This window comes from Mirounga angustirostris, unplaced genomic scaffold (genome assembly GCF_029215605.1).
Source record: "Mirounga angustirostris isolate CCGP_5_RB_7025 unplaced genomic scaffold, mMirAng1.0.hap1 SCAF_14, whole genome shotgun sequence".
NCBI classification, from domain to species: Eukaryota; Metazoa; Chordata; class Mammalia; order Carnivora; family Phocidae; genus Mirounga; species Mirounga angustirostris.
The window spans coordinates 72,128,256-72,152,685 of NW_026991722.1; the positions used below are offsets into that span (position 1 = coordinate 72,128,256).

Consider the following 24,430-nt stretch of genomic DNA (forward strand, 5'->3'; position numbering starts at 1 on the left):
AGAGACTTTTCTGCACCACTGCATCTAAAATAGCTACACCCTCCCCCTCCTGGTCACTACCCCACCACCATTTAAGTTTCTGAATCCAGGATTATCTGGATTATCTTGTTTACTGTCTGTGTGACCCCTCTAAGCGTCACCTCCATGAGGGCTGGGGACTCTGCCATGCTCAAGGCTGTGTCGCCAGTGCCTAGAAGAGTGCCTGCACATAGTAGGTGCTCAGTAAACATCCATTGAATGACCGAGGACATGAAAATCTGATGTTATTGTGCCCATTTTTCAGACGAGGATGTTGAGGCTGGGAGGCCCTCTGAAGTTGCTGAAACACTTCGTCATGGAACTAAGTGTTCTCATCTCAGCCTGTGTGACCGAGGACCCCAGTGTGCACCCTGTTGGGGACAGGCAGGGAGGTCGATGTCCGTGGGGAGGCCCCGGCTCATGCGAGGCCAGAAAGACCCTGGGAAGCAGGGATCCCCCCCACCCCCAGATCCTCCCGGAAGTGGCGTGGTGTTTCCTTGTTGGGAGGCGGAGAGTGGACAGGGCTCTGAACCCTGCTGGGGTCCACGGGGGGTTCCAGAGAGGGGATGCTGCCCACCCTTGCACTGTGGCCTTTCCCTCCTAATTAAGAGGGGCTGTGCAGGCTTGTTAGAGTCCCTGGACTTGAGAGCAAGTAGTGAGGATGCCAACTTCCTGCTGGAGATCACTGGAGGTTGGGGGACGCTTGTTCGGCTGGGGACAGAGGTGTGGTGGCAGACCCTGAGGACAGCTGGGCCTGGCAGTGGGGCCCTCTGAGGTGGTGGTGTCTGTCTGCGGGGGCCTGGAGGCCGAGTGTGACAATCCATGGGGTGCCTGTGTCCAATTGTTTCCAGCCCCTTTAGCCCCCGTGAGGCGTGTGTTGGGGGAACTTTGCCTGTCCATTAGGGCCTGGGGACTCCCACCACCTTGGTCCTTTTCCTGAGGCTGGGGTCCTGGGTGGCCCCTGGAATCTCCTGGAGGCTGGATGGGGTATGGTTTGTAAGCTTTTTGTGGGGTTTGGACACTACTGAGAATATGAGGAAGTCGGAGCATCCCTCCCCAGAGAAGCTGGTGCTACTGCATGCTTGGATTGGGGTGAGCAAGTTCGGGGTCTCCCCAGGCTCCCAAGGCCTGCCTGACCGCCCCCCCGGCCCACCCAGGCGTCGCTGTAGCACTCACTTGTGTGGGGAGGCCGTGGGGCGGGTCTGAGGGAAAGGAGGCCTCCTGAGGGGTCGCCTTGCTGGCCACTGCCCACCTGTGCTGCCCTACTTAGGTGACCTCCGCCTGCCACAGGTCGAGGGTACCTGGAGGCCAGAGTGCGCTGCTCGGTTGGAGCCGGCTGGGGGACACCTGTCTCTGGGTGGCCATAGCTTTCGGGGTCTTGGTCTCTCCGGCCCACGTTTGTGTATGTTTCTCTGTGGCTGGTTTTCCAGAAGGGATCCTGGGCATGTGTGGCAGGGGATGGCAGCTCAAGGGGAGGGCAGAAAGCACCGACACCCTTATCCCCCCAGGAACCCCTCTTTCGCACACCACGCTCAGTCTAAATGTGGGTTGGGGTACCTCGGAGAGGAAGAACACCATTGGCAGTTCATGGCTCCCTCTGGGGGTTTGTGGGCATCTCTCGGCTCCCCGAGATCCAATAAAGGGGCAAACTTAGGGCTTGCTCTCAGGAAACAGCTCAGTGAAGGACGAACTATCTGAAACCCTGTAGTACTGACCTGCTGCATGTGCTGTTTTCCTCCTGCCTAGAAACCAGGCGATGCGGAAGAAGTTAATCTTGTACTTCAAGAGGAGGAACCACGCTCGGAAACAATGGGTAAGCCATCACTGGAATCTCCCCGCTCGCTCCCCTGGGCCAGGCTTCCTGGAGAGTCCAGGCAGTCCGGGCCACCTCAGGCTGTGCCCACGGGACCTCCTGGCCTGCAGCTGTCTCTGCTGTGCGTCCAGGCTGTGGAGAAAGGCCAGGGACGGCAGGGGAAACGGGAAGGGATGGCAGGTGCTTTGGTGAGGCCGGGGCTTGGGGCTCAGCTGCCCACAGAGGCCTGGGGTCTGGAGTTCTGCCACTCCTTTGCCATCCTGGAAAGGGAGAAAGCAGTATCTTGGCCCGGAAGATGGGCTGCTTGTCGGAGGACCCGTGGGCTTTGCAGGCAGGAAGAGAGAGGTCTGTTGGAAGAGGTGTGGGGGTTGGGGGTGGGCCGTGTGCTGGCAGCAGGACTGCGGGGAGCTCCCTTAGAGACGAGGTTTCCCGCACCCGGAGGCAGCGAGGCCCCCTCGCTCGCTGCAGTGGGCAGCGGCTGCGTCACGAGTCCCGGGTGCGACTCCTGCACCAGGCCACACGCTCTGGCCTCTCATGTGGGAAGCGGGCCCAAGGCGGAGAGAGTGAGGGGACACGGGCAGCTGTGGTTCAGGGTGGCTTTTACATCACTGATTCACGGGGCGGGAGGGGTCAGGGCCCAGCCAGGGAGGGGAGGTCACTCGTTAGTACTCTTTCCACCGTGAGGGAAGATCTGGCTCCGATGAGCTTAAACAGTACAGGAATTGGTGGCTGAAAAGGTCCTTTGGTGGAGTTCAGGAGTGGTTTGGTCCCGTTTTCCCTTCATTTCTGTGCAGTTTTTTTCCGACTCTGCGTGTTAGCACGTTGACAAACAGGTTTCTCTGTGGGACCTGAATTCCTGCCACAGATCTGAGTCTTCTAGAGCCAGAGGGAGCGCTGAGCTGTCCTTTCTCAGACCATCTCACCAAAGCTCTGAATGGATCATTTGAGGGCATGGTCCCTCTGAACCCACCCTGCTCTGGCTCCAGGCCTCAGTTGGGTCCCGGAAGAGAGGAGAGACTTCTGGCACAAATGCCGGGTGGCTGGGAAGCTGGCAGGTGGCACTCGGACCCTGGAGGTCCAGGGGTGAGAAGTGGCAGGCTTCTCACCTTTCCTTTCTCAGCTTTCTCAGACCCCCGGATTGACTGGATGGTGACCAGAGTGGAGTGGATGGGGCTCTTGAAAGTGGGCGTCCTATCTTATTCATTGAGTTAAATATACAGCCAGGATCTGCTGTGAGCCTGGTACAGTGGCTGAGCAGAGGAGACACAGTGAGAAGTGCTGTGTGGAGGGGACACCCTGCATGTCCTGGGTGGTGACCTCAGTACAGAAGTGGGAACGACCAGGAAGGACCAGCTGTGTGGAAATCCAGAGTATCAGGCAGAGGGCACAGCAAGTGCAAAGGCCCTGTGGTTGGAACCAGCTTGGGTGGGACGGGATAGAATGTAGCAGGCAAGTCTGGAGTACTGTGCCTGAGCTGGGGTTCGCGGTTGATGTGAATGGCATGGGAGCCAGATCACCTAGACACACTTGACTCCAACCAGGATGGAGCATTCAGATTTTATTGTAAACACAGTGGGACCCTTAATTTATTCCTTTAAGTGTATTTTTAATAAACAATGTGAAGTCTCTTATGAGAATCTTCGAACAGGAAATTTGACAGAATACAGTGAACACCTATATTCCCACTGTGTAGAATCGGTCAGTGCGAACACTTCTTTGCTGCATGTGTGCGCACGCGCAAGTATGAATGTTGTTGTCGTCGAACTTGTAGGAAGTAGGTGCAGGCACCTGGACCCTTGTCCCTAACGCCTCTGCACCCGTGTCCTGAGAGGATAGGAAGTTCTGTCATTACCACTCTGAAGAATGAACAGCCATTCCCTGTGATCTTCAGCCTCGGCCACATTCATGTCCTCCATTGCCCTGTCTGGGGATAGGGTTCATTTTGGGCCGGAGGAAGAAACTCTAAAGTACATTTTAGAAGGATCCATGTAATTGCTTGGGGGGTCCCTTAAGGGGGTGGAGGGGAAAGTGGGCTTATTTAAAGATAGAGCAACTGGAGACTAGTAAGAAATTTGGGGTGTCTCTGAGGCTACGCTGAGCCCATCTTAAGAGAGACCCCTAAGCAGTAGTGGGAGGGCATTTGGAATGATCATGTTGTTGTTCTTCTGTAATGAACCCAAAACCCCCGATGCATTGTTTTCAGCAAGGATTGGGAGGGGTCTTGGTCCAGATGGCCCCCCAGACCTCAGATCTGTATGCCCTGCCCCCACTGTGAGCCAGCTCCCCTCAGACCAGGGAGCCCCACTTCTTAGAGGTTCCAGGGACCACAAGCCAGCTGTCCACAATGCCTGCACTCCTGCCTTGCCCAGAGAGCCAAGGCTTTGCCCCCAGGGGGATACCAACATGAACCTCCCAGCCCGCCCTGCCCTTCCCTGGGAAGCTGAGCTCAGCCCCCTGGGAGGCCAGACTTGGGGGCGTGGGTGGGGGTAGTAAGGCTGTGCTGTGAATACAGGGGCTCAGGTTCAACCCACCTGCCATGGCCTGCTGTGTGCGATCTGGGGAGCGCTGTCTTGCCCCGAGCCTCACTTTTCCTCCTCTTCGAAATGGGGTGGGCTGCAGTGGGTTTTGAGCCACATGCTTGCTGTAGAGGGTTGAAGGTGGTGCCTGGTAAAGGGGGTTCGTGTGACAGCGATCGTGGCCTTGCAGGTTGGGGCAGCCAGGAGGTATGCCCAGTCTGGAGGGTGGGTGTCCCTGTTTCTTGAGGCTGCTGTAAGTGACCACAAGCCAGGCTGCTGAAGCCAACAGAAATGTGTTCTCTGATGGCTCCAGAGGCAGGAGTTCAAAGTCAAGGTGTGGGCAAAACTGTGCTCCCATCACAGGCTCTAGGGTGGATCTCTTCTGCCTCTCCCAGCCCCTGGGGGCCCCAGGCATCCCTGGGCCGTGGCTGTGACCCTCTGGTCTCAGCCTCTGTATCCACAGGACCATCTCCCTGTCTCTTCTCCCGCGTGGACACCTGACTACATGGTTCAGAGCTCACCCTAATCCAGGACGACCTCATCTCAGGTGCTTTGTCAAATAAAGCCAAATAATCTACAGATTCTGGGGGTCACCCTTCAGCCCACCACAGTGGGCACTGGCTTATTTTCAGCATAGTCTGCCTGTCCGCTTTCCTTGGCTTGTCCCCACCCACCTTGTCATTTACATGCTTTTAGAGCCAGCTGAAGATTTGCTCACCCCTCTTCCATCCCCCGCACCTCCGAGTTTCCCCGTTTTCCGCGCCGGGGCTTTTCCCAGACCCGCCCCGGCATCCATGACTTGCTTCTGCAGCCTGAGCGCTGGGTAGGCCGGGGGCGGGGAGAGTTGCAGCCTGTTACCCTCCTCATGAACATGAGGTGGGGGGGGGGCACTGGGAGCCCTGGCGCTCAGGAGAGCCCGTGCGGAGAGCTTTCTGCAGGTTCTGTGAGCTGTGTCCTGCTGAGCCCTGGAGGGTGCCTGCAGGAGCCGTGTCCTCCCTGCGGGTCGAGAGGTGAGCTCTGGAGCTCTGGCTCCAGCTGCCCTTCTCCAACACCAGCCTCCTTGCCCCCTTCCCTTGGCCTGAGATTGCCTTCCCCAGTGTTCGGGGAGCCCCGTCTCCCCTCGCCTCCCTGGGTGCAGAGCTGCATCATGCTGCGCCCAGCAGGGCAGGGGCTTTCAAAGCTTGGTGCTGCTGGGCATCTGGGGGCGAATCATTTAACGTCTGCCCTCAGTTTCCTCCTCTGTTCGGTGAGGGTATTACCACCCACCTCGTTGGGTCACTGAGTGAGAGGCTGCACATGGTGTGCTCAGGGTGACGCCGGGCATACACTGGGCACTAAGAACTGTCAGCTGCAGGCTGGCCCTCGGTCCCTGGGGAATGGAAGGAGAACAACCATGTGCGTCTGATTTCAAAATGGATGACAAAGTTACAGTAGTAACAGTGTGGTGGTGGCATGAGGACCGACACGGAGACCCGTGGGACAGAATGGAGGAGCCTGGAATAAGCCCTCACACCTGTGGCCTGGTGATCTTTCACAAGAGGCTGAATCGGAATCCACTCAGTGAGAAAGGCTGGTCTCCTGAGCAGATGGTGCTGGGACGGCGGGTATCCACACGCAGAGTGCAGCTGGACCCCCACCTCCCAGAACTGATGCAAATACCAACTCCAAGTCCACTGAAGGCCTAAATGCAAGAACTGAAACCATAACATTCCTAGGGAGACACACAGCGCTGATGCTTCATGACCTTGGGTTTGGCAGTGGACTTGGGAATGACGCCAAAAACACCAGCAGCAAGGGGCAAGCAGGTGCATCGGATGTCATCTCAGAGTCCCTGTCGGCCACTGCTGCCGGGATCCTGGCCCCAGCTCCCGCACTAAGCGATGCCAGGCAGGGCTGACCTACCTGGGCTCTGAGTCCCACCTGGACGACAGGGATGGTAGTCGTGGCCAGCACAGGGTTTGGGTTAGTCTGCCCGCAGGAAGGGCTCCGCTCTGTGCCCGGCACGTGACTCAGGAACATTCAGCTGGTGTCGGGGCTGGTGGTGGGGCTGGCGAGGGTGAGCTCCGATTGCGGGCAAGCAGGAGGTGGGGGGCGACATGTCCTCATAAGACATGCAGACGGCGGTTGCAGGGGCACGGTGGCCCTGCTCCTTGTCTTCTGCAGAGATTTGCTCCCGGCACCCCACACACAGGCTTAGCTCTGCCCCAGCGTCTCGAGGGTGAGTGTGTGTGTGAACGTGAGGGGGAGATTTGCTTCCTCCCTTATCAGTGGGTCCACCTCATGGAAACCCCGCTAAGCGGTCGTGCTCCCCGGGGAGGGCTGTCGCCTCCTGCAGTGCGTTGTCCCCAGGCACCCGGTGCAGTGGACACGGGCCCTGCATGTCTTCTCCAGTAACTTCGTTATTTTTCTCTGCTGGTTTGGTGAACTTTTCTCCCCATCCTCCCATCCGACACATTTTTTCACTCTTGTCCATCAGACTGCAGCCTTTCCGGCAGGAGCTATAAGGTTGAGACGGGTCCCATGCTGTGATAGTGACAGGCTGGATGTCCTCTGCCCCAGTCCTCATGCCCAGTGAGGAGCTGTCCGCACCACAGAGCTGTGAACGAATGGTGTGGCAGTTGTCTGCTGCTGGAACCACGTCCTGATCCCTGGCAGGTTCTTGGAGTAGCCCACATACATGTGGGACCCCCGGGAGCTGGGGGTCAGGTTCTGCTCCCTGTCAAAGCTGGCCTGACCTCCCCTTGGGGACTGCTGCCCTGCTCTGTTTGCTGAAGACCAAGGTCACAGGTTGCCTTAGCCAGGCTGAAATGTAGGATGGGGTGGGGTGTCTGATCACGAGGACGAGAGGGGTTTTCTGATCGTGCTGAAGCATCAAGAGGGCGTTCAAGCGAGACTCCCAGGCTGTGCCATCTGTCCAGCACAGCTGTTAGAGACAGGGGGATCGGGGTCTTATGGGCGGCTTATTGCTCCCCACCTGCTCAAGGTCCAGGTCACCTTGGAGATATGGAAGCCAGGCAGCTATGTTCCTGGCTGGGTGGGGGACAAACAGTGGGTGACACTGTGGTTAGACTTGTGAGGGACTTCCTTGTCCAGGAGAGGTGATGAGGCTTCTTCCTGGGAGCTGCTTGGGACTTCACCTAGACTCCCTGGGCCTGGGATCATGGCTGAGCTTGAGGCCAGAATGAGGAACTTTTCAGAAAGAGGATGCTTTCTAGGGGGCCGCCCCAAACCTGACAGACACCCAGAGCCTCACTGTCTAACATAACTTACTTCCGTGATGGAAATGGTCTCTGTGTGTGCTGTCCACTCCGCATGATCACCCTTCTCACTTGCAGCTACGGAGCACAAGAAATGTGTCTGGGGGGGACCAGGGTCTGAATTTTAAATGTTACTTAATGTGATTTGAACTTGGTCACATGTGGCTGGTGGCTGTTGGATTGGATGAAACGTTTCTAGAAGGAGGCCAGGCCGGTGGCCCATCTCCCAAGGAAGGAGGCGGCTGGGCCCTTCGGGAATTCCGCCTGTGGGTTTTCTTGGGGCCCGGGTCTGCCCAGGTCTCCGTGTGGCCGTGTGTGCGTCCATGCAGAGTGGGCTGGGAGCGCAGAGTTGGGGGGAAGGGGCTGGCGTCCAGATGGAGGATGAACTGCTAATCGGTGCTCCCCGTGCTGTGCTCCCCCAGGAACAGAAGTTCTGCCAGCGCTATGACCAGCTCATGGAGGCCTGGGAGAAGAAGGTGGAACGCATCGAGAACAATCCCCGGCGGCGGGCCAAGGAGAGCAAGGTGCGCGAGTACTACGAGAAGCAATTTCCTGAGATCCGCAAGCAGCGCGAGCTGCAGGAGCGCATGCAGAGGTGAGCCAGGGGCTGGAGCCTGAATTCCTCCCTTCCTTGCTTCCTCCTTCCTCCCACCCCACCCACCGCTTGTGTTCCTCCACGATGCCTCGAGGACCCGGGTCAGCAGAAGGGCCATGGCTGGTGTGAAACAGAAAGCACAGCGGGGTCTTCCACCGGCGACCGGGGGCCGCATGAGGTCCTTGGATTAATCACTCAGAGCTTGCTTGGCCTTGATGCTTATTTGAAACTTCAGGATGTGTTGATGGAGCAAGCTGTCCTTCCCACGTGCCATGGGCTGCCACCTTCCAGCTTTGTTCATTTACGTGGCCTGCGTGGCCCCTGAAGGCAGCTGCGCTTGAGATCCTGGGTGTGGGTCGGAGACGAGAGACGGCCTGCTGGCTTGGGAGCCGGATCAGGACACTGGTCTCACATGGCGGTCACGAGGATTGTGTGAGGTCCTGGGTAGGAGTGCTTGGGGCACAGTGGGTGCTCGATGATGTGTAGCTGTGGTTGTGTTGTTACGCGGATAGGGTGATAGGCAGTGAGCAGTGAGGATGGAGCTTCTGTGCTTTCCTGGACACTCACAGTCCGCACCTCACTGAATGCCCCCTCCCAGCCCTGGGAGCCGGGGGCCACGCTATCCCCCCGTTACAGGGGAGGAAACTGAGGCACAGGTTCCGGAGAGGTGGGGCTGGGATTTCAACAGGGATCTCTGGGGTGGGGCTTTTGGGGGCATCTTAGGAGAGAAGATGGGATGGAGCCCCTGTGGCATTCCTGGGTCAGGGTGGGGGCTCCATGCCCTCCCGGGACCCCACAGCCTGGGGGGTCCCTGCGGGTTTGAGAGGCCTGGCCCCTCTACACCTTCCTCCCTGCCGCCTACACTGTGCTTCTGGGGAAGTTGTGGGCTTGGTCTGTGGTGCCTGCTGGAGTCCCGGCTGCCAAGGGGCCGGTCCTGAGTGTGTCCCTTTGGTCTCCAGCAGGGTGGGCCAGCGGGGCAGCGGGCTCTCCATGTCGGCCGCCCGCAGCGAGCACGAGGTGTCAGAGATCATCGATGGCCTCTCAGAGCAGGAGGTAAGAGCACGGCTTTGACTCTGGCCTCGGCTTTACTCCCCTCTGTCTCCCATCCATGGGAGTGTCGTGGCAGGAAGCAGAATTCACCCCGATGGTTGAAACCAAAGGGCTTGTCCCCAAAGTGTGGGCAGAACCAGTGCAGGGTATTGAGGCCCCGGGGGAGTGGCCGTCACCTGTCTCCAAGCCTAAAGGACCAGCAGAGAAAGGGGTGTTGCCCGGCCACGGCCGTCTGGCAGGACACGGCCAGGAGGCCACACCTGGTGCCCCAGCAGGGAGGAAGCTGGGAATACCGGCTGCATTAGCAGCTCCCGCCTTCTCCCAGTGCCTCCCATTGGCTGAGCCCCACCGGAAGCCAGAGGCAGGGGTGCCTGAGAACTGTGCTTTCTAGGTCAGCTTCTTGGTGCCCGGACTGGGGGCAGATGGACAATCCCCACGCAGCGACCATCCACCAGGCTGGCGGCCTCCTGGCAGGACCCCCAGCCCTGCCAGCGCAAGCGCACTTTCTTTGTTCCCTTGGGCCCCTCCGGATGCCCGGATGACCGGAGCGCCGCCTGGGTGACCCTGGCGGTGGTCTTGGGGCCCAGAGACGATCAGGAAGCAGAGGGGGCGAGGACCATGTCGTGCCAGCCTGGTCCGTCCCGGGTCTCGCAGGTCAGGCTTCTGACCTGCTTGGTCCTGGCAGCACAGCAGGCGTGAGGGAGGCTCGTGAGAGGAGGGGAGCCCAGTCTTCCCTGGGGGCTTTGACCCGGAGTGCAGCGGCCCCTGGCAGCGCTGCTGTTCACGTCGAAACGAACTAAAAGGAGAGAAAACGACAACTTCAGGTCCTTGGTCAGCCCGGCACATGGTGGGTGCTCAGCAGCCACGTGTGGTTGGTTGGTTCGTGGCTGCCACACGGGGCGGGGTGGGCAGCGAACACCTGCATCACTGGAGCACCGCTCCAGTGCTGATTCTCCCACCGCACAGGCCCTACCCCCAGAGGTTCTGATTTAGCCAGTCCGGGGCGGAGCCCAGGACTCTGCATTTTCACCGTTACCCACATAATTTTGATGCAGGTGATTCAGACTGTCTGGCCATGAAAAGAGATCTTTTTTTTAAAAACTTCACATGGGGGGCGCTTGGGTGGCTCAGTCGGTTAAGCGTCTGCCTTTGGCTCAGGTCATGACCTCAGGGTCCTGGGATTGAGCCCCATGTCCGGCTCCCTGCTCAGCGGAGAGCCTGCTTCTCCCTCTCCCTCTGCCTGCCACTCTGCCTACTTGTGCTCTCTATCTCTCTGTCAAATAAATAAATAAAATCTTTAAAAACAAAAAAAAACTTCACATGGTACGTCCCTATTCTGAACACCATTCGGTGCCCAGAAAGCAGAACTCAGCCCTTGCCCGCAGTCACACCTGCGGGTTTGCTCCAGCTCCGGGCCCACTGGGCTGTGGCCGTGTGCCCGTCCCGCAGGGGTGTGGACACCAGTTCAGTTTGCCTTGGAAGCAAGACGGGGACGGGTGGCCTTTTCCCAAGCGTGTCCTGCCTGATGGCCAAGGGCGAGTGGCGTCTTAGGTGATTCAGGTTCCCTAGTCCCCAGCCCCCCTGACAGAGGCCCCCCTTCCCCAGGTCCCGGCCACACGAGCACGTAGCCACCGGCCTCCCGAGACTGTTGAGGGGTGGCAGTTGGGTGGGGTGGTGGGAAAAGGGTATTTAGGACAGAGACTTCAGCTGACTGGAGGTTCCCTGGGAGGGTAGGAAGGAGGGGTTGGGCGGGAGGAGAGGTGTCGCCCCCACCCTGTGGGGAGCTTTTGGCAGTCATGGTGCATGCCCAGGAAGACACCCCGAGAGGGCAGGGCAGGGGGTCCTGCCAGGGGAGAGTTCTGCCTGTGACCAGGCCCGTGGTCGGCCGTTAGTGCGCATGTGGGGCAGCCGAGGACAACGGGAGAGGTGTTGGTACTGGAGGGCAATGCCAAGTGCTGGGAGGCTCAGGCCTCCGGTGGCCGGGGCGGGGGGTAGTCCTTTCTGAGCTGGGGCTCAGGGCTTTGTGCTCCTGCTGGGAATCCCAAACGCCGAAGGAGAGGTTGGCTGTGGGAGGCCAGGCAGCGGATCCTTTGAACTAGCTGACCTTGGCCGTGCTGGGCCTTTGCCTGCCTCCTCAGATGGGTAATTAATCGCCAGTAATGGGCTGGCTGCAGAGATTTGGGGAAATGAGCCCAGCTGAGTGGTGGCTCAGAGCCTCTTAATGGCCATCCTGATGCATTATGAGCGAGTGCGCCCGACTCCTGCCGTGCACGGGGCCGGGCAGGCTAGATCCCAAGTGGGCATGCTTGAAGGAGCGGATGCCAGGGCCGGGGAGGATGGTGGGGAGGAAATGGGTCCGCGGTCTCACCGGCCCCTTTCCCTGCCCTGTGTGCCCTCAGAGCCTGGATGACCAGGCCTGTCTCCCGAGCTGGTCTGGCCCAGCTGGCTGAACGTCTTTGCGGTCGTGTTTTATGGCACTTGGATTTCCAAAGGGAAGATGCATTGCCCCCGCCCTCCCTGCAGATAAGGCCACTGTTGCTCTCCGCATTTAATTTACGACCCCGTCCACCATAAACCTGTCTGGGGCTGCCTTTAAATTCTCCCTCCCCCTGGCATTGGGCTCTTAGTACTTTCAACTCATCCTCCCCTTTCTCTGTGGCTCGGCATTTTCCCGCTCTCGCTCGGAACGTCCGCGCCCTTGCCTGGTCCCGCACCGCTGGCAGGAGCCCTCCCCGGCCCGGCCCCAGGCTGCCCTTGGGAGCCCTCTGACCCGGGCCCTCCGCCTTCTCCTCTTCCCTCCAGAACCTGGAGAAGCAGATGCGCCAGCTGGCTGTGATCCCGCCGATGCTGTACGATGCTGACCAGCAGCGCATCAAGTTCATCAACATGAACGGGCTCATGGACGACCCCATGAAGGTGTACAAAGACCGCCAGGTCATGAACATGTGGAGCGAGCAGGAGAAGGAGACCTTCCGGGAGAAGTGAGTCCCGTGATGCCGGGGCACCGGCCACCGCGGCCCTCTCGGGCTTCTCCTGTCCCGGGAAGCCCTTCTTGCTGAGGCGTGGACGGGCTTCCTGGGGCCACCGTGACCAGTGACCACAAGCTGGGTGGCTCACAGCAACAGGAATTTTATCCTCAGTCCGCTCTGGAGCCCAGAAGTCTAGGTCAAGGTGTGGGCAGCGTTGGTTCCTTCCGGAGGCTCTGAGGGAGCATCTGCCCTGCACCTCTCCCCCAGCCCCTGGGGGCTCCTGGCAACCTCCGTCGTTGCTTGGCTTGTACATGCTTCATTCTCTCCCTGCCTCTGTCTTCACGTAGTCTCCCCGTGTGTCTCTCTGGTTTCTTCTCTTTCCATCAAGACCCCAGCCATACTGAATACAGGGCCCACGCTAGTCCAGTGTGACTGCATCTTAACTAATCACATCCCCAGAGAACCCATTTCCAAATAAGGTCACGTTCGGAGGTTTGGGTGGACATGAACTTTGGGGGACACTATTCAACCCAGTACAAAGCGTGAGGGCAGCCTTATGTGAAATGGAGCTGTGTGTATCGGAAGAACAAAGCCAGAGGATCTTGGAGGCTGGGCCAGAGGGCAGGGATATGAGGCTGGTGGGTGGCTCCATCCCACACACTGTGTAAATGCTTTTTGGGTTTTGTGTGTCTGTTCCTCTTAGCCCTCATAACGGCATTGCCGGGCCATCCCCATTGCACAGCTGAGGAAACAGAGGCTGAGAGAGGTTAAGACACTCAATGAAGGCCACACAGCTTACAAACGGTGGAGGCAGGATTCAGACTCCCCCGTCGTCAGGGCAGGGCCTCAGCTGCAGTGGAGAGCCTTTTTGGGAAGGGAGATGGAACCAGGGACCAGAGTAGCTTCGGAAAGAAGAGGCAGGAATTGAATGCTAAGAGGTCAGCCTTGGGGCTTCTAAAAGGCAAGCGCCGAAAGACCGGGGTATTTTGGGGAGACGAATGAGGAGCTGCCAATGGATAAAACCCCTGTCCCCTCAACCAAACTGAGAAGTTGTGTACCAGGGACCCGTGCACATGCCAGGCGCAGGCCCCTGTGAGGTGGGAGGGCTTGGGAAGCTGAGGCACGAGCGGTGGCCTCAGGGCTTGGCCAGGAAGGTGCACTGGAAACAGACTGCCTGCTTAGCCGCTGGGCCTCTGCCTCTGCCTCTGGCGAAGGCCTCAGGGCCAGGGGATGAGACCCTGTTCTCTGGCCACTTGCTGTGGGTCCAGAGTGCCTGGCGGGCCTCCGGGACGGGGATGATTCTGGGTCATGGGCAGCACAGGGGTGACCTGGCTGCACAGACACCAGGATGTGGACGTGCAGGGGGACCATCCATGAGGGTCTGGGCAGGAGGGTTGTGTTTTTTGCAAAAGCTTCTGAGTATGGAAATTCTAAAACATCCGTAAAAATAGAGGGGTGTTGTAACGAGGCCTCGAGTGCTTACCAAGAGTGAGCAATTTTTGGGGACTAGCACTTCAGGGAGCGGGTCCCAGGGGCGTTTGGGGTTGACTCCTTGGAGACAGGAAACCTAGTTCCTTGGGGGCTCATTTCTAGGTCCTCACAGTCACAGGTGTGATTGTTCTGCCACGAGTCAAGTCCCGAGTATAAGCCGTGCTATAATTTTAGTGAAGGACCGCAGTCACGGATGCTAAGAATTACCATCACCTTAGGTATCTAACTTCCCCCTGGTATGTTTGATATTTTTATTTATTTATGCTTTCTTTAAAAAAAAAAAAAGTGTTTCTGGTGTGTTTTCTGTGTTTCAGCCTTTCTGGAGAGTTCATGTTTGCTCTTTTCACCTAATGATTTCATTGTTAATTAGGAAGGGTAGGGGCAGGGCAGGCAGGGCTGATGTCCCCTGAGCCTCAGCTTCATGCCCCAAGTCTTTCCGGGAGAGCCGTCCTGGTTAAGGCCTCATTTTCCACAGAATTGATGGGGCTCGGGCCTCTGGAAATCATGCGCCAGTGGCATAGAGCCCCACCACTTACTGGCTTTGCACCTCCAGTAGCCACTTTGCCTTTCCGAGCCTCAGTTTCCAGGTCTGTGAAATGGGTATGGCAACAGTGCCTCCCTTGTTTAGCTGCTGAGAGGTGCCCAGTGGGTAGGAAGTTCTCAGTAAGTGTTGTTAGAAGATACAGGTCTAGGTTGGAGGGTGGTGGAAGAGGTGAGCTAGAGGGTTTCCAGGTTTGAAACCCTGTCTCCTGGGATCCCATCTCTCCTTGGGGAAACCCCGAGGAAGGGATCTAGAAGGGGGAGGAAATGTCACTGGGGCAGGGAGAGGGGAGGAAGGCAACTCTGAAAAAAAGGGCATTAGGCTGGCTCCAGCTTTGCAAGCTGCCTGAGGCAGGATCCCAGGCGGGGAAGCCTGCCACTCTGACTCGCGGCTTCCTCCTGGAAGAGAAAAGAGGCCATTCCGGATTCTCCGGTGTCTGGTTGGAGAGAAGGGAGGGGCCCATTGGCCTCCTGCCCAGCCATCTGGAGGGCCGGGCGGAGAGCACCGGGCACTGGCCCAGGCTCCCTTGGGGGACCCGGGGACCCCGCCTCACCAGCAGCTCCTTCTCTCCCCGGGGGAGGCTGCGGGGCGGTGGAGCGTCATGGGGACGGTCAGGCTGAGGTTGGGCCCCGGCCAGGGACTCCACCCAGCATCCCTGGGGCCTCCGCGGCCGTGACCCATATCTCCGCCCCCACTGCCCGCCTGCTCCTATGGCCCTGACATTTCAGCCTTGCCGAGCCTTTCCCAGTAATTCTGCCGGCTTCACAGGAAGCCAGCTGGTGGGGTTCCAGCTCCCCGCACCCCCTCCGCCGTAAGTCCTTTCTTGCCGCCTCCTCGTGGGCACTCAGAGCCTGTGCTCCCACCTCTCCCAGGGAGAGCTGCAGCTCGCCGCCTGACCTGGGGCCTGGCTGTGGGGGCCCGCGTGGGCCGGGTGAGGCCCGGCTTCCCAGACCCGGCCGGAGATAGAAACAAAGGCAGATTTTAAAAGGGGGGGAACCCCACCAAAGAGCTGCATGCAATGTCCTCATTTTTCCTGGAAGCCGCCTCCAGCAGGACAAACAAATATATTTTCAAAGGCGCTAAAACCAGTGACTCACTCCAAGGAACGCCCTCTCTTACCCTCGGCCCGCCCGCCCTTCCCACACCCCCCTGGGCTTAATTGCTCCGAGTGGGGCGGCGCCCGCCTAGCCGGGCCGCGGAGATGGCAGGCGCCCGGGTGCTCGGCGCCCGCCCAGCTGGGAAGCCCCCCGTGGCCGGGCCTCACGCCTGCCTTTCTCCTCCCACAGGTTCATGCAGCACCCCAAGAACTTCGGCCTGATCGCATCATTCCTGGAGAGGAAGGTGAGTCGCTGCCCCCAAGCCCAGCCATCAGCCCGGCCGCCCCGCCAGCCCCGCACCTCTCTGGGGGCCACTCCGGTGGGCGGCCGCTTGCCCTGGGGCAAAGGACCCTCCCACCCTGCCCACAGCTTGCCCCTTGTTCTGTCAGTCCTTCCTTCCTAACCCCTCTCTGTCGGTCCTCATGCTCCTTCCTTTGAGAAGCAGTCGCAGGCCCCGCCCCTGCTGGCCGAGGGGGTGGAGCCTCAGGCTAGGAAAGCCCAGGAGAGCTGTGTGCACCGGCTTCCCTGGAGCCAGCTCCTCAGACGTGGCAGCGAGCGTCCTTGCAGACTGGGCATGGGTTCTGGAAGCCATGCATGCTGTGCCTAGCGTCCCAGTTTAGGCTTTATAGGCAAGAGTGGCATTCTTTCAGGGGGCTGGCCTCTCTGATTGTCACTGGATGCTTTCTGACGCCCTGATGGCAGCCAGGCGTGTGGTCAGTAAGTCCCCATCCCGTTTGGACAAACCTTCATGTAGAACTGCCACTTGAACCCTACCTCGCCTCCAAACCCAGCCCAAGGCACTGCCCCCTTTCGCTCCACCTCCTCCCTGGCAGGTAGACATGAAGTGTCTGGGCACCCTTTGTCGGGCCGGGCAGTGCCTGGAGTGGGGGAAGCCAGGCCGGGTCTGGATGAGACCCTGTGTGTTGGCATCAGCGCTGGGAACCCCGGTGTTGTAGGATGGAGTAGGAAGGGCTCCAGCCAGGGTTTCCTTCTGGGGCTGCTGTCCTGGGTGTTTTACACCACACTCCCTTGAATCAGGTTTGCCAGAGATGGGGCATCTGCCCAGCTGCTGCAGGCCTCATGCTTTTCAGTTGAGGGAGGGCTGTCCGGGCATGAGCCAGGCGGTTATTTTAAAGTTGAGCAGTTGTCCCTAGCATCTGCCCTTAATGAGCGGATAACCATAGAAGGAGGGAGATGGGGCGATGTAGGGAAACAGAATCTCTCCATGCCTGAAAAACCGGCATGGGGAAGCAAGCCCTATAAATAGCCTTTCTTCTGACTTCATGATGGCTTCGTGCTGGGGGTGTGGACAGTCTGGGAGGCTCTAGGTCAGGGCTTCCCAGGGATGGAGGCAAGGTTTTCAGAAGCTGGTCGTTGAGCAGCATTGCTTGGGAACGGGGAATCAGAATCTCTACCCTGGAGAGTAAACTTTATGGTATAGTTTGGTAAGAGGCTGCTCAGGATAGGACTTAAATAGAGCTTCCAGAAGGGTCTGAAGCAGGGATTGCCAATGGTCCCCCATGCCTTTGGGGACAGGTGTGTTCTGAGTGAGGCTTGGAGCAGAGTGGGAGCTCGGTGGGCCGGCCAGCCGGTGCTCGTCTGCAGGGACAGCTGCTGCTTAGGGTCAGCCCATTGTTGTCCAGCATGGAAGGAAGGCGCTCCCCTGAATTGTTCAAGGGGAAGTCAGACACCCACATTGCCCAGTTTACAAATACTGGCATCTGATAAGACGATTTTCTCAACTGCTGTGTGGACCTCGTGTGTGGGCCAGGTTTACGTGGGAAATAGCCTCTGTTCACGTGCATTCTGGAGGTGGCAAAGGCCATGAGGTTTGAGGCCCAGCCTGCCTCTGTACCCAGCAGCTTTGACGAAACAGCCCTCTGAGGCGAGCTGTCACCTGGAGTTGGCCCGTGGCTGCAGGTGGCAGGCACAACCATGTTGCGTCTGGTTGCTTTGAGGATGTCCTCTTACTGCTCCCATTTGGGCAAGGACGTGGTGGGATTCCAGGGAGGGCCAGTCGCTAACTTAGCAAGTGACACCAGGGTTCACACCCAGACGGGTGCGGAAAAGATCAGGGCAGAGAAAATCATAAATGTTCCAAGAGATGAAGAGTCGCTTGGGGACATTATAGTCCGGCTGGGTCACAAAGCTTGGAAGAGGTTACCCGGGGCCCCAGGTGTTCGGGAAGAAGGAGCTGCGCTGAGAGGAAGGAGAGCCAGGCCCAGGTCGGGGCCGACTTTGAGTTTGCCCAGCTGGGAGCCGGAGGGCCCGGGGAGGGCAGGCGACCACCTCGTCGTTACGGTTAGACAGCAGCAGGGACAGTGGGGCCAGGTAGCACCTCTGTAGGGGTTCCTGAGGGCTCCGTCTTCATGACTGCTCTGTGAAGTCCGTGCTCCGAGCATCCCCATTACTCCGGTGAGAAGGCACGGTGACCTGGCCAGGGGCACCCCGCTCTGTGTGGAGGAGGCAGGATTTGAACCCAGATCTCTGGCTCCTGGCCCCCGGCTCTGACCACCCACGCTGGACAGAGCATTTTTCTGTTTCTGTCACACAGACTGTGGCTGAGTGTGTCCTCTATTACTACCTGACCAAGAAGAACGAGAACTATAAGAGCCTGGTGAGGAGGAGCTACCGACGTCGCGGCAAGAGCCAGGTGAGCGGCGGGGCGGGGTGCTGGCTCTTGGGACCAGTCCCCGGCCTGCTCCGAGGCCGTTTGCAAGATGGGCGGTGACCATCTGCACGTGTTGTTCTGCAGCAGGCTCCCTCAGCTTGAGCCCCCTCCGTGGTGGCCGAGAGACCCTCTCTGGGGGTGTTCAGGCTACCCCAGCAGCAGAGAGGAGTGCTAGGAGAAAGACCACTTCCATTCTCAGCCTAGGAAATTCTAGAACTCCTGGCTTGGTGAATCATGATCCCTGTGGTGAAAGGGTCACATGCCCAGAGCAAGGACTGGGTTCTCTGCCTGACTTGGACTGGTTAACAAGTTCAACATTTAAAAATATTTGTGGCTTCTTTGTGTTGTTTTTATGCATATTTGTAAACAGAAAATAGCCAGTACATGAACTTGTAGTTTGTCAGCTGTCACTGTTTAGGATGAGATCGAGGGATTATTTACGTGAGAGCAGGGCTTGGCAAGCTATGGCTCTTAGGCCAAGTTGGCCCACCCTTTCTTTTGTGAATAAAGTTTTATTGACACACAGCCATGTCCATTCATTTCCATATTACTGTGGCAGCTTTTCTGTTATGGCAGCAGAGCAGGGTAGTCATGACAGAAACTGCAAAGCCTAAAACATGTGTCGTCTGGTCCTTTCCAGAAAATGCTGACCTCTGAGTTGGAGAAACAAGGAGCTGGTTTTAAACAATGTTTGGCAAATAATGGTGAAGATAGTGGGGGTCTGTAGCACACAGGTGAAAGGGGGCTCCTGGGTGATCGATCAGTGCTTGGGAGACAGAGGGAGGGGATGGGTTCACTTCACTTCCAGGCTGTTAAAAATCAGCTCAGGGCAGGTGCTGGGAGCACGTGACTCCCGGAGGAGGTAGGCTTGCGCTGTTGGAGGAGGGATTTGGGCTGGACGGGCAGACGGCTTGGGGGTACTGCCGTTGGGTGCTGCCTGCAGCTGGTGGAGGTGCATCCTTCCGGGGGCCTTTGGCCTGGGTCGCCCAGGGGAGAGTGTTGCAGGCCAGGAGTGGCGGGACCTGGGATGAGAAGGTCCTGTGGTTTTCTCCCTGACGTTGGCGTCTTCCCTTCCCCAGGCTGGCCAGGGCAGGGTCCTGAGGCATCGCTCTCAGCCATCTCCAGTGGGGTCCTGGTGCCCACCGTGAGGCACTTTGCAGTCGAGTCCCATAGATGGGTTCTTAACCAGCATCCTTCTTCTCCTCTCTTGCCTTCTGGGAATTGTGCTTCTACACTGTGGACCCACTTTCCTATTGGCTAAGCTACATGTAATTAAGGGAACAAGTTTGTTGAGAGGAGAATAAGTAACCCCTCACTGCACTCAGGCATAAATGGTTGGGACTGAGTGTTGGTTCTCCTTGGCTGGGGCGTTGAAGGGTGGCTGTGTCTGGTTTGTGGATAGGGTTTTCCTTGAGCATTGTGTGGCCACGGTTGACCAGCCTGATTGCCCATCTAACAGATGTGTAAAAGCAAGTCTTACTGGCTTGAAGCTATTTAATTCCAAAGACCCGGCTGTGCTGTTTTGTTTTGTTTTATTTTATTTTATTTATTTTTATTTATGTATTTTTATTAACATATGATGTATTATTTGTTTCAGGGGTACAGGTCTGTGATTCATCAGTCTTATACAACTCACAGCACTCACCATAACACATACCCTCCCCAGTGTCCATCACCCCGCCACCCCATCCTTCCCACCCCCAGCTGTGGTGTTTTAGAAATGGAAGTGCAGTCAGGAATTTTCTAGACTGAGAAGCACAAACTCAAATAAATTCCAGGCAGGGAGCATAAATATGCTGAGGCATGAAAGGCAGTAGGGAGTGGTGGGGACTGTGGCAAAATAGAAGGGGAGCTAAAGGCCTTTAGGTTTATTTAAAAACCGTCATCAGAGATCTCTTGAGCACCTACTATGTGCCAGTTCTCCTGCTAGTCTTCCCAGTGTGTGTGCCCTCACTCGCCCCCTTGCTTCTTTGGGGTCACTGTGGGTGGGCTCATGAGGCCCCTCCAGGTGGCTGGGCCAGGGGCTCTGGAGAAGAAAGAGTTCTGACAGATGGGGAGAGCCATGTTTGCCTGGAGGGAGATGAGGACTTGTGTGTGTTGAGGTCATTTAGTGAGGGGGGGTATCCCCAGACGAGTCCCGGATGGGAGGGTTGGGGGTGTCAGCGTCCTTCATCTTTGGTCTCGGCTGCCATGCCTTTTATTCTGTGGTGTTAATTCTGTTTATCGGATATTTGTGTGTGGGCACAGGGAGCTCCTCGCTGGTTGTATAGACCAGAGTACATAGGTGGTTCCCAGATAGCAGGCCAGCGGTCTGAGAGTCTCCATAGAGTCGGGGCCCTCAAAAATGGACTCCTCAATGGACAAGAACAGAAGTGAGGGTGTCCCCAGCAGAGGGAGCAGCAGGTACAAAGGCACTGGGGTATGAGAGAGCATAGTGCCTTTAGAGTCTTTGGAGCAGGGGTCTTAACAGCTTCCAGGGTGTTAAATGAATGAAGGATTGGAGACAAATCTTCTGCTCATGTTTGATGAGTGACTAGCGTCGTTTCTCTACTCTGTGGAAGACAGAAGTACAAATGTGAGGGTACATGGCAGCTCACACTTGACCTCAGCTTCCGTGAGAGGCAGCAGGGAGTGGTGAGGCCTGTAGCTGGCTTAGCTCGTGACCTGGGTCCACCCCGCTGACGTTTGGCCAAGGGTCCTCATCCTGCCAGAGCCGATTTTTGAGGATGAGCTGGAAATCTGGATTTATGTGGAATTGCCTGAATTTTCCATCTTAGGTTGCATGAAAAACAACAACAAGGCATTGACTGTATAGGCCAAACAACTCCTGTTTGCCCTTTTTCTTTTTAAATTAAGTTTTTAATTATAATGCCAGTGTAGTTAACATGTTAGTTTCAGGTGTGCAGTGGAGTGATTCAGCAATTCAATGCGTTACTCAGTGCTCACCGTGGTAAGTGTGCTCTTAATCGTATTTGCTGTCCATCTGTCCTCGGCCCCCAGTGTAAGACCTCTGGATTCGAGCATGGTAAGGCTTGGGTGGTGGAGGTAAAGAGGGGATTGTGTGTGACTTGGGGGCAGAGGCCAGACCATGCAAGGCCGGGGCGCTGGGGAGCCCTGGAATATTGTATAGCAGAGGAGAAACATCGGTTTCCTCTTTTTGTCTGCGTCGTCTTGGATTAGCCATAGTGTCTGCACTGCTTCTCCGGTGAGGTTTTGCTCTCTGCTCAGGCCGGTGCCTCAGGCTGGGGCTCCCAGGATGGAGAAAGGATGCCTCTGTGTTCTGCCTCTCGCAGAAAGATGGGAGGAAGCAGGGCGGGAGGCCCCTGTCTCCTGGGAGCTGGGACACGGCGTGGTGGCCCTCCCCTCCCTCTCATCAGCCAGGGCTGCTGGTGTTCCAGCGACAGAGATGCACACACACGTCCTGGAAGGGCTTCTGTGCCAGGCAGACCCACCGCCCTCACCACTGCCCACCGGCCCTGTTCACAAATACGGAATAAACGGGTCAACCCGAGTGTTGACTCTGGGGCTGTAAGTCTTTTCTCTGCCCTGTGACAGTGAAATAAATGGCAGACACAGGTCCCTCGGCCCCTCTCATTAATCTGAGATGCAATTACTGGTGGGGCCTGAGCTTCCTTATTTCTGCTTGGTTTTATAAAGGCCGTGATCCTGCTGATACATGTCGCAGTGAGGAGAGCAGGGGTTCCCGCAGCCTGGCATGGGAGGCAAGTCAGGCTTGCCCCACCTTCCTGGGTCCCTTTAGTTTTGGAGGAAGACGTAGGTCGTCTTCAGCCAGTATTTGTTGGGGAGACGCTGGGAGGCCAGCGAGACAGGGGAGCCTTGTCAGAATTGCCGGGCACTGGCCTTGCGGCGTGATGGGACAGTGATGCTGCTGGCCGTTCACTCAGCCCCAGGACCTGTGCGAGGGGCGGGTGCGTTTTCACTCAGAACTTTACGGGGGGGACGTACTGCCATCATGCCCGCTTTATAGGTGCCGGGAGGTGAGGAACCTGCTCTTAGTGGCATATTCAGGATTCGAACTCAGCACAATCTGCCGTTGGAGCCCGAGGGGAGACCCTGGTGATCCCATTTGCCACCTTTTGGCCATGTGGCTCGTCTTTTGGAAGCTGTCCCTCACTGACCTTGTAGGGCCTGTGTTCTTCGGTCTGTGTAGGCCCTGCTGCATCAGGAAGCAGATGGACCTCGCTGTGGGTGGGACGCGCCCCACTGAGCCCCCATCTGCATCACGCCCCCAGCCCCGTCTGGGTCTCCATCTCCACTCACTGGGAGTCTATTCCTGGCCCCACGTGCACCTGGCTTCTGGGAGCCCGCAGCTGGAAACTCTTCCCATCTCTTTTAGTTCTCCTCTGCTCTGGGAGACATGGAGGGCTGTCTCCCCCTCTCTGGCTGTCTTGCAGTCTCTCTTCGCTCCCCCAGCCCCATGCATGTCCCCGCCCTCTTCCAGGTGGCCAGTGGCTGCAGAGGCTATGGTGCCTGCCTGTGATTCCCGTGGCTTGGGGCCACACCGTGGCTAAGGTGGGCCAGGAGGGGCCTCTCAGCTTCTCAGCCCAACAGGTGCCCCTTGATGGGCCCTCCCCACCAGGCGTCCGATGCCCAGGATTGTGTGTTCATCTGAGGGCATGTGTGGAGTGCTTCCTGCATGTCCGGACTAAAAGTTCTGCCTTTGGGGCCAGATCAGACCGTGCTCTTTCAGGAAGCCAGAGCAAGGGCATCAGCCGAGCACGGCTGTCTTGACACCTCACAGACTGTCCTGGTTAAGAGCCCTGAGATGGGTGTGAGGGGTGCTTCGAGGTGTTGGGGAGTGCGTTTGATGACCCTTCTCTCGGCTGGGCGGTCCCACCGCCACCTCGGAGAAGGTGCATTTTCTGAGTTGGCCGGCTCCTAGCCCAGGCCTGGGGACGGGGGATGGCCCTGATGTCTTCGCCCGTGCCTGTCTCCTCACCATTCCTGTCTCAGTGGGTCCTGGGCTCAAATCCCCGCGTCTGGGGAGGAGGGGACCCCACGGCGCTGGTGGCGGGGAGTTACTCTTCCCAGAACGTAGGGCACCCCACCGCCTGCTCCTGCTGCAGTCAGTGTCCCCAGGCTGTCCCCTTCTGGGGTTCCAGGCTGAGTCACGCACCTGAGACAGAGCTGGCGTCCAGCTGAGGGTCTCCCAGCTGCCACCAGGAGGGCTTGTCAAAAGTCAGACTGCTGGGCCGGGCCCCTCCATGGGGCCTGAGAGCCCGCATCTCTGACAGGCTTCCGGCAGTACTGGCTGCTGGTCTGGACCACTCAGAACCTTAGCCTGTGGGAGGTTTCCTGGTGGGGGGAGTGGGAGGGGCGGGGGAGGGAGCAGGGTGGCAGAAGGGGAAGTTGAGGCATGGTGCAGGCTCACCGGCAGATGGGGGCAGGAGGAGATGACCCCGAAGGGGAGATGAGCGGAAATGGCCCTTCTGAGGTGTCCTGCGCTGGGCAGACAGGGCCAGGTCTCAGTCCACAAGCCATGCATGGACCGCTGGGGGGGCGCTTGCGGCAGCGGGGGCAGCAAGCAGCTTCCAGAAGGGACCTGGCCAGTCCCTCCGGGGGACTAACCCTGTGCATTTTACTATTTGCAAGCTATGCTTCCCAGTGGTCATGACCTTCTCAAATGCTTAACCACAGCGTGTGAAGCAAGACGTCACTGCGTCTGCTCAGGTGACACCCTGTCCTGTCACACCCTCATCACTCGCCCTGTGCAAGCCATTTGTTTACCATGTTGATGGTCACGTTTGAAAGCATGGGTGGTTACAAAAGTGGAATGTAAAACTCCTTGAGGAAAAGCAGCAGTCATTGGGTGTCTCTGGGCTTAGACCCTTAGACGGCTGCCCCGAGAGAGGTGAGGTCCACCTGGCATCCACGGCGTGGGTGCTCAGCCCTGGAGGCCAGGCATGTGCGCTGGTCGTTGGGGCACCAGGATCACTTCTGTGTTTAACAGAGGGTGCCATCCACCTTCCAGAAACTTCTCCATATTCTGACGGAGGGAGATGCAGGCCAAGCCATAGACTTTTGGAATGCCAGCCCCTTCACGCCCACCCCCGATGGAGCCCACACACCTAAGCTTTGGCAGGTGGGAGCTGAGTTCCCCGCTCCTGGACCCTGGCCCATGAGACCCACCTCTGAGTGGCAGGCATGCTTGGGGGCTGGGCCCAAGCCCGAGCTTCCTGTCTATGAGGTGAATCACGGGCTGAGGCAGATGACGGTACAGTGGTTTATAGTTCATGATTCATGGACAGAGGGGCCGAATTATCCCAGCTAATTGCAGAACCAGAGCCCAGGAATGCTGTGGTCAGTAGTCGGCCTAACTATGCAGGCTGTCGGGGAGCTGAGAGTGTGAGGCGGATTTGGGCCAGGCAGCAGGGCCCATCCCTGCTGTGGC

At 57.9% G+C, this 24,430-nt stretch overlaps 1 protein-coding gene across 28 annotated transcripts in view; it reads left to right on the top strand.

The window, feature by feature from the left end:
• Positions 1-24,430, top strand: part of NCOR2 (nuclear receptor corepressor 2) — a 213,348-nt gene that overhangs the window by 111,441 nt on the left and 77,477 nt on the right. For 24 of the 28 annotated variants that reach the window (XM_064578226.1, XM_054510566.2, XM_054510568.2 and 21 more), the window contains 6 exons: positions 1,765-1,831; positions 8,027-8,199; positions 9,159-9,252; positions 12,052-12,230; positions 15,537-15,591; positions 17,902-18,000. In XM_064578226.1, coding sequence (XP_064434296.1) covers positions 1,765-1,831; positions 8,027-8,199; positions 9,159-9,252; positions 12,052-12,230; positions 15,537-15,591; positions 17,902-18,000 — 667 coding nt within the window. The remainder of the gene's footprint in view (positions 1-1,764; positions 1,832-8,026; positions 8,200-9,158; positions 9,253-12,051; positions 12,231-15,536; positions 15,592-17,901; positions 18,001-24,430) is intronic. The other 4 variants (XM_064578230.1, XM_064578235.1, XM_054510572.2 and 1 more) reach the window with 1 other exon arrangement.